This window comes from Leptosomus discolor, chromosome 1, assembly GCF_034619465.1.
Source record: "Leptosomus discolor isolate bLepDis1 chromosome 1, bLepDis1.hap2, whole genome shotgun sequence".
Taxonomy (NCBI): Eukaryota; Metazoa; Chordata; class Aves; order Leptosomiformes; family Leptosomidae; genus Leptosomus; species Leptosomus discolor.
Window position 1 is genome coordinate 190,039,744 of NC_141391.1, and position 14,984 is coordinate 190,054,727.

Here is a 14,984-nt window from a genome sequence, read left to right on the forward strand (position 1 = left end):
CCCTTGTGCTGCTTGGGAAAAAAATGGAAGAAGAAAAACCACATTATGTATATTGATAAAAACATTCAGAAGTATGAATTGGGGGGAAAGAATGTGGTGTACTCAAAACCTATACCAGAGCTTGCCAGTAAGCATCTTTGAAGCACCAGTATGGTATATCAGCCTGCGCTGACCTGATTTTGGTGGTGACTGTGATGCACAGAAACATTTACATATCCTGATATTAATCCTCTTGGGTACTAAAGTATCCAAAAATGTAAATTAGGACATATGTGCATAGAGCAAAGTGGCTAGCACACTCCAGCTTTGCCACTGTGTGGATTCGTGCTACTGAAATCTTCGCTTAACGCCTTATGCTGTTATTTTTGGGCTGGCTTTCATTACTTTTAAAAAGAGGCCAAAAATCTGTCTTCATAGCATTAATGTATAAAATATTCTTTAACCTTTTGATTTGTTATCATTGAGTCACAATAGGTGAATGAGAAACTTTACATTGCAAAACTTAGTTATACTTTCATTCAGTGGCCCCTTAACCTTCTTGAACATGTTTTCCTAACTATTACAAAGTCTGCATGTGTGCTGTATTTATCCAACATCTAGCACTATGTTCTGTAATTTCTGATTGGAGTTTTTCCTCTTCTTTAATGATTTGCCTAACAATAAAAATCTGTTAGGAAGGCCTGATATCCCCTAATTCTTTCTGTATAATGTGATGAGCAGTATCTTATTTTGTTTCTTCCTTTTTATGATTAACTGCAGTAAGTATCCAAAGGGCTTTTCCTATCCTTCCTGTCCTTACAGGCCCTTTTATATCCACCTGAGGCTTAATAGAGAAATTTCAATTTGAAGGAGAAGAGCTTTCTCTGGCAATATAAGAGAAGAATGGCACAAAATTCTGAGTATTTTTTACACATAGGCCTGTGATCAGACAAATACTGTAAGGGCTAACTGTAACTTCCAACAGTCCTTGTGATGTGAATGAGATGTGAAAGATTCCTCAAGGCAGAAACTGCCTTTTTCTTACTTCGCCTTTTCCAAGGGTGACCACTAGTTTCTGCATCTCCTACTACTACAGGTTGGAAATATTTGAATAATGGTAATAAAATCCACAGTAAATTTGTTGTTCTTTTCAATCCCTCTCCTGCTTCCTAAGATGGCCTCCAAGATTTCTTAGATCCTCAAACAGTACCTTCTTTCTCCAGGTTTGTTCAAAATGTGCAGGGTGCATCAAGGACACAATTTCAGTCTGGGACTCCCCGTGCTGTGGCAGGCTATCATGTCTTGTCAGCGCTGTCGGTGACTTCCTAGCTGGCAGTCACAGCCTTTGGTGCACATCAACTGCACAACCAGGGTTAACTGCCTGGAGCTAGCCAAGCCCTTCAGAATGTTCCTTAAAGCCAAAATCCAGTTTTAAAAGATGAAAACTGCTCTGAGAGGCCAAGTGTTAAATCTAAGATGTCCAGTGAGTCCAGTTCCTCCTCAGAGAATGGTGACCTGACTTACTGAAGATACAGGAAGTCTTTTTAGCAGGTCTGAATTATAATAATTTATCAACACTGTTATCCAGTATTGGAACAACTTTTAACTCTGTATTTAAAATTCATTTATGGATTTTCATTCTCAAAATCCGATGAGAAATTGGTGGATGCCAAACGGCTTTACTTTGAAAGAACAAAGAAAACCAAAAAAACACTGGTAGGACCTGATAAAAGTTAAATAAGATGCAGAGAAGTCAGGTAAAATGTAGAAAATCAAAGCAGAAAACTTTCTTTCATTTTATATTCATTGGGTTTTTTGTCTTTAAACGTGTGGAAAGCAAAGCTTTCCACTTGCTTTGTTTCCTAATTAATAAGGGACAAATGATAGAACTTGGCTAAATGTGTGGGAATTATGGGTGATACTATTTCATTTTTACTATTTTATAGTTAGGAATTTAGCTTATTGTCTTTGCGGTTTGGGCACCAAATGTAATTTATTAGGAATTTTAAACATTTTGTGTGTACTTATAAATTGGGAGGAGTATTCTGAACAAAACCTCTGCTTCAGGACTCAGATAACATACTTATGAGCCAACTGGCAGAACTGGGCGTAGCCCTATTCAGGGCTATTAATATTTATCATTAATCTAATAGTGAGTTATTAAAAATCTAACCTTCCTATAGTGCTGTATTTTTTCCTTCTTGGCTTTTGCTTCGGTTGTGACAAATTTTAAGAAAGTAAAAATAGTTTGGGGAGAAAACCAGAGGAGAAAGAGTGTTCTATGTGTTTTTATTCATTGCAGTTTTGGACAGAGACAGCCATGGTGATTGTCTTGAAATATGACCAAAATGTGTATTATTCCCTTTTCCACAGAACATCTCTTGATATCTTTGATGAGACTTTAAATAATTCTATATGCTTTAGCATATTTGGTTCCCTTGGGAAAAACAGAAGAAAGAAGAGTTCTACCAGAAAGCAAAAGAAATCATGAAGATTGGTTTTTAGAATTTTTTGAATCCAAAGTAATCTTTTCATTTTCACTCTACTTTCTTCTAACAGTTACTTAACTTCTGTATATGACAGGCCAGACTCAAATAATTTTCCAAACCGTTTGCTAAACAACTCTATAACCATAAGATCCATATTCTTACACTTCGATTAACGTTTCTTTATTTTTTACAATGAATTCTATTTTTTTTTCTTTTTCCCTTTTTCTGTGTGATGGGGTCAGAGTTCTTCTCTAAATTTGAAGCCCTGACTTATTCCACAAAATTCTGTGTTTGGCATATGTGGAAAATTGAGCTGACTGGGATTTTTTTCTCCAAGACAGTTTACGTTCAAGCTCAGTCTCTTCAGCTACTTTATTTCAGATACCTACTTTAAGAGGGAGATCTTGTCTGATCTTGCCATTGAAGCTGTTCTGCTGGCACTGTTGCGGCATTTCTATATACAGGTCTGATGGAGATTCAGTGCCCTCAAGTAATACAGATCATATTGATCGTCATTGTTTTCTTATAGGAAGATTTCTATATTCACCTCTTCTCTATTTCTCACCTCTTTTCTGAACTGAATGGAAGTTAATAGTCTTGCTGTCTGTCCTGCATGTTTTCTCTAGGTGTGACTGCAGGTCTGTCTCTTTGCTTTCTTTTTTTTCCTGCATTGCTAAAGATCCGTAGTATGTACTAGAGCACCCCCTGCCTATGATACTCTTCTGACCACTGTGTGTTTCAAGATCTCATGGCAGAATAAATTGAAATGTGAGTTCTTGTGTTGAGTGAGCAAATTGCAAGAGCTGGTGCTGTTAGCTCTCACCTGCCGTCTGAGACAAATTCCAGTCTGTGAGTACTTCTTTCCTGTATTAAGAGGTAGAGTAAAAACTGAGCACTGTGATCACTGTTTTGTATTTGAACTGAACAGAGTAAGGAAAAGATTCTTGCAGCAATCTTGGCTAGAAGGTAGTAGCTAAGCACCCAAGCTCTGAGCAAAAAAGGGGCATGCTGAGTCCCATGTCTCCCTTTCAGATTACTGCTCCGGTCTCCATCTATGTGCTGCTAATTTCATAATACTCCAGGCAAAATACGATTGCAGGCAGAATTTTGAAGAGCGGTAGAGATTTTTCAAGTGCATTGGATTGCCACTATTCTCTACTTTAACTCTCATTTTTTTTTCCACAGACCCTTGTCCATTTGTTAGTTCAGTTTCTCATTCATTTTTAAAATTGAGTATGTAGAACTAAGTCACATATTACTTCTTACTAAATTTTCCTCATAGACAGTTTGTGGGGTACAGATTAACTTCTGTTGAAAGATAAGGTTATTAAAAATGTGCTTGTGTTTCTGTTGTTTCCTGTAGGCAAAACATTTTTTGCCTGGTAAGCATCATCATAGATTTTCCACAAAAATTTCCATTTATAAGTTACTGGGCTGGATGCAGGAAACACGAGGAGACACGAGTCTCTATTATTGGGATTTCAGATTAAATTACCATAATCTAATTTTTTTCTTTTCTTTCTCTTCTGATCAGTCATTGTAAAAGTTAACTTGAAACTTTTCAGAACAGTGGGCAGTATGTAGCAATCAATAACAGTAAACTTGCAGCATAAACTAAGCAGTCAGATGTAACAGGGAATGTGGTTTTCATAAATAAAAAGATGTGTTCTGACTATAAAACTAGAAGCCAGAAACTTCTAGCTGTTCCATTACCTTGCTGAGCAGCTCCAAAGTTCAACATGTAATAATGTAAATAAGTAACTTTAATTTAGGATGCAATTAAGAGGTCGAAGAGATTTTAGTTCATCCCTTATTAGAAATGTCCCACATAGTTTTTTTTAATAGGGAAAGCACTAGCTACTAACCAGGTTTCTCACATCGGTTTGTATTTATACAGAATTTTGAAGTTGGAAATACTACGCTACAGCTTTGTTTATTATTCCACCTACTGTCTCAGAGCACCGAGTTGTGCATTATGCGTCAAAACATGTTCTGTTCTTTCGGAGTTCTTAGGGAGGCAATACGATGTAATTCATTATGCCCCGAAGATAAACAGTACCTCTTGACCTTTTCAAGAAAAGTTGCAATATTTTCTTATTCCAGAATGTAATATTGTACTGAGCTGATATCAATGTGATAAGATAAATGTTTCCTTTTCTAATGTAAACCAGAGTGCACTACATTTATATAAAAGTCTTGGGGGATACCCAAAGCCTCCAGATAAAAAGGGGCAGCTTGGCTATTGTAGGTCTGGATTTTTGTATTCTCGGTCTCAAAGCACAGAGGGCAAACTGCATCCAGTCTTGAAGACGATGGCCGGGATTTTCAGAAATGAACAAATTTTTGTGTTGCCCAGTTTAGGATTCTCCTAAAGAATTTTCAAGCAAATTAAAAAGTATAGGACTTGTTATCATTTAAAAAAAACAAAAAACAAAAAACAAAAAAAAAAACCAAGCAAGAAACCCAAAACAAAATGAAGACTGTAAAGCCCTTTCCTCTCTATACCAGGATCTTTTGACATGTCCTGGCTGAAGCATACGAGTCAGTGCTACACTGTGTGTAGCTGACTTGGTTTTCACTATACTAAAAAGTATTTCAGGAAACGAAAGACTAATAAGGAGTATTTTTTATCTCATTTGTTTTCCTGCATTCTCTGCTGTTGGTCAGAGCAGTTTTCTTTTAGTCTCTTAGTTATCCTTTGTTTAACCGTTACATTTCACATAGCATGTTTCTGATTGATGAAGCTGGTTGTGTGCAAATGTGGTCACTGCTGTGGAGTGGGGCTCTGAACATGGCCCTGCTGCCCGCTTCCAGTTTCCCTTCTGCCTGCACGGCAATGTCCAGCTTCAAAGGAAGCAGTGCATTTTGCTTTACAGACTATGCCCAAGTGGTAACGCAGAGTCTTAGTCTCTTGTTTCCTGGCAAATCTCCCTCCCAATAACCTCATTTACCTTAATATGTTAAATGTTTTTGTATGCAGGTCAGTACTCTGCTTTACATGAGGCATGTAAAAAACCCTCTGTTATTCGTGTATATTCTATTCACAGGAAAGAGTGGCTTTAACTGCAGGTACCATTACATGTAAAATAACATGGTATGTTTTAAAATCAGTTCATTATTGAAAAGGATTTACTTCTGCTGTTGCTGTATTTGAAACTTCATAGATATTCTGAACAGTTGGTACTGTAAGCAAAATAATACTGTTACACTCTAAAGCAGTAACATCTTTCAACCCCTTCAGGTTGAAAGTAGAACTATTTTAAACATACCAATCACAGCATATAAATTAGATTCAACAGGGATTAAAATACAGGAGAAAAACCAATAAAGAACAGGTGTAAGAAGTAGTGAAATATCATTAAATCAATCTCTGTTACATATGTATCTTGTTAATGCCATTTAGTTCTGGACTTTTTTGTTTCTTAATTTTTTAATTTAAGTTTAAGCAAGAGTCTTAAAATCTAGGAACAGTGTTTGGAAAGAAGAAAGGTTAAGGTCTGTATGAGGAAAGTAACTGAAAAGAGCAAGATTTGAGGAAAGATTTTAAGTTCTTGAGTGAAACAAAAACATGAGGGAAGGTGAGCCTGCCATGTAGGTCAATGTAAGGAAACCCTTGGAGTCACCCAAGGAGGAAGACCATAAGCAGAAAAAGAAAGCTGACACATTAGAAGAAAAAAAATGAAGATGAGGTTATTTAGGGGTCAAATTGACTAGGACTTTGAGAATAAAGAATTTGAATTTCATTTGAAAACAAATCGTGTGTTCACCAGGGGACCAAGCAGAATGTATGACTTAGATATTCTGTATACTGGAAAAGAAATAATTTTAAGCTAATGAGTTTTAGAGGCAAAGAACTTAAAATTTGTGTTAGCAGATGTGCAGTAATGCATCTTATTTAGACGCAGTTCTCTTTTCAGTCTCCATGTTTGTGACACTTGTAAGTATCTGCAGTAGAGGCAGTCCAAAAATTTCTTCCAGCTTAAAGGAAAATTCTAGAATATATATTTTATGTGTGTATATATATATTTAAGTGTATGCAGTCTGTATCCTATAGTAAAGGAAAGGAGCACACTGAGGCAGAAAGGTAGAAGTGACTCAGCAGTGTTTACCACTCAGTCTGTAGCTTATCTCCTCGCTCATCATTGGGGATAGTTAAATGATCTGTATCAAATTCGTTCTACAGCTGTCAGTACCTGCAAGCGTATAAACAGGCAGGTAAGATTTCTAGGAGGCAGATGACCACATTGCTAAAAGGACTGCTCTAACTGGCATAATCAGTACAAGAAACGAAGAGTGTACAAGAATAGAAACAGAGTTACTTTTCTACCCTTTGAAAGGAGGCAGTAACGGGCCACGTTAATTTAGTTGCTCCTGCAGCTGACTGCTGAACTTCCCCTGAATATAGAAAAATCTCCAAAAACCATCCATCTGGCATCTTCCATTACCATGAAACACAAATTAAAAAAAGAAGAGGGGAAGTGTAGTTGTTGTCCAGAAACATTTATATCTGACTTGAGGATCCTCCAAAAATTTTAACCACTGGTGGAAGGCGCCCCATTCAGGTTAACCATCTCTACACACCCTGTTCTTGCAATTTGTGGCAGAACAGGGTTTGTCTGTGCCTTGAATTTCACTGTTGTCTTGCATTTCTTCCTTACTAGACTGAAGTTATTTAAATCTGTTTGAAATCTATATACGATTGGATGTTGCTTGAAATGAGTTACAGTGTGAGTAGACAAGAGAGACTGGCAGTTGAAGACATAGAGTAATCAGCAAGGGCAGGATTTAATTGCAGCTAATTTGTACTGGTTGAACACCTCTCTGTATAAAAAATATTTTATACTCAATTATATTTATAATGTTTTGGACAATCAACATATGGTAAAACTTAACAGTATAACCATTTAATCTAACACAGATTTGACCTGTCCCTTCTTTCTTTGCTTGTCAGAAGCTTTATTCCTTTCTATATGGAAAACAGTTTAAGAAATGCAAGCCTGAATACAGGAACAGGTCTCTTCATATCTTTGTTCCTACTAATTATTTAATTTTGAGGATGCATTAAAGACCACCATGTGAAATGTTGAATTCCCTCTGTTCCCAAAACCTTACTTTTAGCTGAGAAATTAATGAAACTTGCTGAAGCTGTATTACAGCATGGGTGAATACATATGGCTTGTGACAGGTTAGATACAACACAATAATTTGTGACTGTTTGAATGTACATTGCTGAATCCTCTTCTTTCTTCTCAAGTATAAATGACCTTCTTCTTATCATTCATTTTCAATTTTGTAAAACTTACTTTGTTGAAGCTTTAGCTGTAATCATTTTCTCTTCTTGTAACACCTAGGAAAAAAAGAAACCAATCCAAAACCAGAATTCTGCTATGCCAGAAAAATATATGGGGTAATACAGAACTTAAAAAATATGTTCTAGAACAGAGAATACTTCTCAATAAAGAGTTGCAACAGAGGCTTTTGATTCTCAAAAATGCGAGAATGTTAAGAAACTTTTGTCTGAAAAACTTTACATTCTGGAAAGCAAAATCTCAGGCTGGTACCACTTGCACTTGGTAGAATTTCAGAAATTGCTTCTTTCAACAATTGTATTGATTGGTAGAGGTGAAAATTCCTGCAGTCATTGCTCTTAGGGTTCTTTTGAACTTTAGCCTTGTTGCAAAATGTCTGCTTTGGAATACTATTAGTGCACAATGTGAATAAATTTAACTGGTGCTCCTGATATGTCTTGTCTTGCAAGGTGATGTAAAAGCTTGAGTGCATTCCATGTGTCCAAATTTCAAGGAATGGTGCCTATTAGGTCAGTGAAAGTGCTCATTTTGTAGTAATGGAGTCTGCCAATGCTTGTTATAATAGAGGGAGTATCTATACTACTTTACTGTGTCAGACTAGTCAAAGAAACACTTCCCTTGAAGATTAAGGAAGTCAGCTTAAGTAAAATTAATTTATTTTCCTGAGTAGCGTAATCATCTTTAGTCACTAGAATATGTATTCTCAATGATACTGTGCTGGCCTGATTGTTGTACTCTGATTACTATATGAGTCTGTTTTAATGGCTTCTAGTCAGGGAGAAATTTAATCTCTCTTCAACATTACTTCCATTGTTTTTATTTTCCATTGTGCTATTCAATTGTGATTCTCTTTGCACTTGTAAATTTTTTTTTAAATTGTCTTTAATTTACAGTGTTAGTTCATGTAGTCTTTCTGTGATTCACCTTTTCTCTGTGTCTTTTTAGCAATGAAGAAATAATTCAGCTATTCATAAAGGGACAATCTTCCCAAATTTTGATGGAGAGAAATATAAGGAAAAACATCAGGGGTTGTTAAATTATTTTTAAAGAAATTCCTAGGCTTTTCATTTTCACAGTATCCTTAAATTAAAAAAAAAAAATATAATTTTTAAAAAATTCCTTAGTGCTTGAAGTTGAGCCTTTTTACTCTGTTCACTTGTCTCTGTGCAAATCACACATGGCCATAGCCGCTAGTGATACCCCAAAGCCTTTGCAATGTTCTCTGTCATCTGGTTGCCAGAGTCCAAGCTGCTTACTCCTTTACCTGTAGCAGGGAGACTTCAGTGCCAGCGTTGAAAGCTGGAACACTCTTGGAGCTGATGACTAACCTGAGCTCTGAAAATTAGTTTCTCTGCAGACTTTGTCAAATTACGTAACTCTGAATTCTCAGTCTTAAGTGCCTAAACATGAACATGAAAAATACCGTCAACCTTATTAGAATTTACAGAAACGATAATATGGTACTATCTTTGTGGATTTGATTGACGGGAACTCTGGAAAAAGATGCTTTGCAGTCAAAGCTGGCTTTTTCTCCCTGCTTCTTTGCTTAAAAAAAAAAAAAAGGCTTTTCATAAAACAGTGGCTGTTGTCAGAATTTTGAGTCCAGAAGTAAAACTCACCCCAGATGCATAAGGTGTCTATATAAAACTGTTACTTAAAACTCATCAGCAGACACACTGTGGGATATTGTTGGAGGTTCCTGCTGCAGCAGTTCAGAATGAAAGCAATCTCCTCCCCTCTTGCCCTGAAAGAACGTTTGTTGCTGTTGTTTCTCCAGCCTGTTGAGCTATGAAATCAGGGTCCTTTAAAACTCTCCCAAGTCAGTCGAAAATCACATTCTGGGTACTTTGGCTGAGAGAAGCTCTCAAAGTATGTATGGCTCCACTGTTTGGAGCACATAGGCCTGATCTGCTCTAATAAATTGAACATACAGTTCCTGGGTGCTAAACTGGGCAGCTGATGCAGGGTGAGACACACCTGAGCTAGTAAGCGGTTTAGCTCCCAAAATTGGGATGACTGCATCCAATTCCCTAGTGAGACTGGTCCTTGGAAAAGTCTGACTGCAGAGCTGTGCTTGGGCATTGCTTGGGAGAGTGTGGGTCAGCACAGGTCAAAAAGCGTGCCAAGAGCTGTGCTCATGGCTTGCTGGTGCAGAAGATCACATTCTCAGGCACTCTCTGGTTTATCAGTCTAGGTGAAGCCTGAGAGAATTGGTAAAAGTAGTTTTGTCATCATTCCCTTTTCAGTACTATACTCCCTATATTTTTTTGTAACTATAAACATGAAAGTGCTCATAGCGTTAGTGATATTAATGAACTGGGGGATTGCTGGAGAAGAGGGTGAGAACCTCTGACATTCAACTAAAATCAGAGATTGTTTCACCTGCCCACCATAGCTCTGCCTTCAGGTAGCAACATAAGCCTTATGCCATAAACTGTGCTGCAGAAAGTATTTCAAAGCCATCCCAAAGTCCAGACATAAAATGGTTTCTTTCCCATTTTTATTCTTCAGTCCACTGTCCTGTGGCACAAGAAGGACCCTGGGAATTGCAGCAGACTAATAGATATCATCCAGAAGACTTTCTCATAAAAGGCAAGGCCTTTCAACTAAAAATGCTGTAATACTATGATGCCTGTCTCTTTTTTTTTTTTTTTCCCAAATCTCAGAGCTGGAATTATCTACATTTTGTCCTGCAAAATAAAAAACCCGTCTCCAATAAGTGGAATAAAATTTTCAAAATAACAGCTAAAGTAAAATTTACTATACATTGTAACACTATGATAGTATCAAAATACCTAGTCAGGAGTAGATCCATGTGTGATACTTGCAGGTCATTGTATGAAGAAGTGATGATCTAGGAAGAAAACATAGATGAATGTTCACAGATAAGATGCACTGTCTCCTGCCAGTCAATTAAAATAAAAGGAAATATTAGAAGCAGTAAAGTAGTATCAGACCATCACATCTAATGTTAAAAAAAAAGGGCTGCGGAAGAGCTGGCCCTTCCTGTGCCAGCTTTCCTGTGTGGGTGCAGGTTGCACGGGCAGAGCAGGGGAGAAGGAAGCATCTAAATAATACATTTTTACATATACCTTACTGTGCAAGTGCGATCTTAATGACTAAGTATGAAGTGTGCTGTGAGGGAAATAAACCCCTCATCTGCTCTTTTTTCATAAGACGCCTTGGAGACAATGAGGGTGAAGGTATTTGAAGGAAGGGAGGGCAATGGTGATGGCTTGATGCCTCACGTAAAGCAGTCGCTGGAAGAAATGCAGAACTTTTGAGAGAAGTAACGAAGAAGGTAGAGGAATTGTTACAGGTTGATGAGGTTTAAAATGTTACAAGAAGAAAAAAGGAGGTATTATAGAAAGGAGAATCTGGAAGATATTTCAAGGACATGAAGTCTGTACTATGTGTCTTTAGAAGAGAAAACTAGTAACTGCATTGTGACCATATTAAATTGATGACAAGACATGATAGAGGACTGATAAAATAAAAGCTGAAATTGAGGTTTTGATATGTGTAAAGTAAGAGTAGTTAAGAGGATAAAAGGAGTAAAATTTATACCTAAACTTCATTTCCACCGTATTTTGATCATGTGCCTAGGTTGCCAGTGCTTTTTTTAATGTGCATGCTAGTGTTAGTGATTATGCAATATATGCTACATGGTTCAGAGGAAATTTTTACAATCTGATGCCAGAAGAGACTTTAACTGATGTAAAGTATTACATGTGTTTGGCATCAATATAACTGGGTCTATCTGCTTTTACAAATGCATCTAAAGATGATAATGCCCCTGAGCATATTTAGTATTATAATTCCTTGATTAGCTTGCTGTTTAGGAAGATTACTGTAGATGCCAAGGCAATATAATAAGGATCATTTTTTCCTGGCCGAGCTTGATGAAGTGTGATTGGAACATCTACCTTTTGATTCAAATGCCTAACCTGTTGCGTTGCTCATGTGTACTACTTGGGAATTTCTTGTACAGTTGCTATCATTTCTCCAGCACCTAAACGCCCTGGGAATTGCAAAATGTCTCTCTATTCCTCTTCTGCAAAACATTTTTACTAGCTTCAGGTCTTTTCTTTTTCATCCCTGCAAGTTTCTAATCATAAAGAATATACTCCCTACCAGATCACCTCACAAGGGCTGAAACTAGGATGAAGAGCCTGAGGACATTTGCCTGTCTGTCTTCACTTGCATTTTAGCTTAAAATTAAAGCTCTTTGTCATTTCATACTTTTTATAATCTTCACTCTTAAAAGTCCCCAAAGTGGAGAATTCTTTCTCAGTAGCTCTGTCTACACGGACTTTTAAGGCTACCTTCAAAACATACAACTCATTTGCCCACTACAGCAAGAACTCGAAGATTGGGATTCTTCAGAGACAGAGGTCTGTGTGTTGGATCATCCTGCTAGATCATCACAAAATGCACTAGAAGAGTTAAAAGGTGGATAAGCAGCCCTAGAGGAAAGCTGCAATTGTAGTAATTCAGGCAGGCCAGAGTAGATCACAAGCGCCGATAGCTCTTTCAGAAAGAAGCAGAGTTAACCAGTGCTACTTTTGTTGGGTTTTCCACAGAATATAAGCATTTTCTTTAAGAAAAAAGGTATTTAGTTTTATGCATGTGAATGCATGTGTTACTTTGCACATGTATGGTTATAAATTATTTTATGATCGTGGTGCAGAGGTTTCTCAGGAGCTTCACAGTCCACACTTAGTAGTAGATTTTAATGCTTCAGAATTATTCCAAGGACTTTAGAGCAGACTTTGTGTTGTCAGCACACTCATAACTGTTGCCAAACGCCACCATTGGTAAGTCTAGTGTCTAGAAAATGGGCTGTTTATTTGCATAATTTATTTCTTGAGCTCATATCAGTGTTTTTACTGTAGGTTGTTTTTTTTTAAAAAAATCCACACAGGACTGTGCTTCTCTCTCCAAAAGAAAGTTTATCAAAAACCTTGAAAAAATACAAATAAAATAGCTGTTATTGTATCACCTATTTACATTTATGTTTATTATTCCTTCCCCTAATTATTGTTGTATTGAGTACGTACATGGAACTCTTCATGCCAAGTAAAGTTTTAAAAAGCATCACAAAAATATCCATAAGAAAAAAGAGTGGACTCAGTAGGATTTCAGTTGATCTGATTTAACTTTAGCAATAAAGACTGATTTTTTTAAGTGTCTTAGACTATGTAGTGACTTTTGATAAAATAATTTCATTAAAAACAAGACTGAAATCAGGTTATCAAAGATAACAAATTGTAATTTTTGTTACTGTAGCTTTAGATTTAAACTCACATTAAATTATAATAATGAGTCAATTTGCTTTTGCCTTTTTTGTGGTGGTTTTTTTTTTTTTTGTTGTTGTTCCTGGTTTGTTGTGTTTGGTTTTTTTAATGGAGATGTGTGATTTAAGTTGATCAAGCTGTGCTTCAGATCCTTGTTCTTGCCTTGTTTTTCTCTCCTCTTCCTAGCTCTCCATTTCAGCCCAGCTTCTATTGTTTGTAGTAAGAATTGTAATATCAAGAAAACCTTGGTTTCTGCTACTGTTGTGCCCACACTTGGTGGTGAGGACACAAGAATCCTGCCCAGATGGCTCTGACTGCAATTAGAGCACAACACTTAATTCTAAGCCATCTTCTGTTCTGTATAAACTATTTCTCTGTTTAGTCCAAAATTTCAAGGATTTCATAAACACAAACACAAACGTGGTCATGTAAGGTCAGAAATTTCCAAAGAGCAAGTCTGTATTCGCAGCTCTTACTGATCCTCTGCTATTAACTCACCATAGAAACAAACCATGCTGAAGCTTCATGAAACTCAGTTTATGAGAACATGGTGTTATTTGAAATGTAGCAAGGTGTTAGACATCACAGTGATCTGAACTTGGCATGCTTTCACAGGAACAACACAATCAAATAAAATAGGGCTGGAAGACGCTTGTAAAGATCTGTGTCCCAGAGCAGAATCGGTGCTCTTAACTGTTCCTGAAGATGCTTCTTAAACAGGTCCAGTGACAAGGATTTTGCGGTCTCTACACAATGTATTGTACCCCTTCACTATTCCTACCATTGGAAAGTTTCTTCTTAAATTTAGTTAAATCTCCCTGGATTCAGTTTAAGACCATTCTTGCTTGTCCTAGCTATGGAATACAATTAATTCGTTCTGTGCAGAAACTTGCTGAAGACTGCTATTGCTTTAGGGGCTTTTTTTTTCTGTTTTTATGATCACACTTCTGCTATCCCATAGGTTGGATTTTCTCATTGTCACTGCTCTTCTCTGGTGGTCAAATGGTCCACCTCTTTGAAAAATTTTGCCCCAAGCTGGGTGGAGTTCACTAGCCAAGCCTCTAGAAAGTTGAATAAAGTGGAAAAAATACCAGTTTTGTATATGACACTTCTATTTATGCATCCCAGTTTGCCTTTATCATAATAACACGACAGTATTGATTTATGTCTTTAATACGTGTTTTTCATCATAGATAGGTAAGTTTGAGATTTCTTTAAATTATGTCCTTGTAAGAACTGATTGTCAGTAATTGGATCTATTAAAAATATTTCAAAAAAATCTTCAAGTTTATAATAGCTAATGTGAAACCCAGCCGTGAACTTAGTTCTTCTCCCCTGATTATCTACTGGATATTTCAGTAATGGCTGCTGTGCCTTCCTCCCATACAGCAAAACCTTGGTATGACCATCTTGATCATATTTCCTTTTGTAGTTGCAATCTCACTCATGTTTTTGGATATGGATTTGTAAGGGCATTGGTAAATCAAATCAGTTATTGTTTAAATAATTAGAGCCCTTTAAATGAGTAACTCTTCAATAAATATGTAATTCCTCACATTTTGATTGGCTGAGAGACTTTGATTTGTATAATTACTGTAACTTTATTTGAATTATTTTGGCACCGTGTAGTCCATACTCTTTGAAGGATAGCTTTGGTTTCTAGCTCACAAGGTATCAGGATGAGGAATCTGTGCTTATGATGCTTTGTGTCAGCACTTCTTCACCAGTCACTATGCAGAATGTTATTTAATTGAAAATAAGCTGTAAAGATAGAGGTATATATTTCTGCCTTCTGAATGGCTAGGGCTGTTCTGGGGTAAATACTGTTTTGGCATTTGTTCTTCACATGTTATTTTACCTCTCTGTGTTACTTTACAAAACTAATCAGTCCTTACATCTGTCCTCTCAAA

General features: G+C 36.7%; 1 protein-coding gene across 13 annotated transcripts in view; it reads left to right on the forward strand.

Moving 5' to 3' along the window:
* Positions 1-14,984, forward strand: part of FOXP2 (forkhead box P2) — a 189,257-nt gene that overhangs the window by 44,449 nt on the left and 129,824 nt on the right. For 2 of the 13 annotated variants that reach the window (XM_086472965.1, XM_086472995.1), the window contains exon 2: positions 7,476-7,481. The exons of the other annotated variants lie outside the window; for them this stretch is intronic. In XM_086472965.1, coding sequence (XP_086329091.1) covers positions 7,476-7,481 — 6 coding nt within the window. The remainder of the gene's footprint in view (positions 1-7,475; positions 7,482-14,984) is intronic. 13 annotated transcript variants of the gene reach the window in all.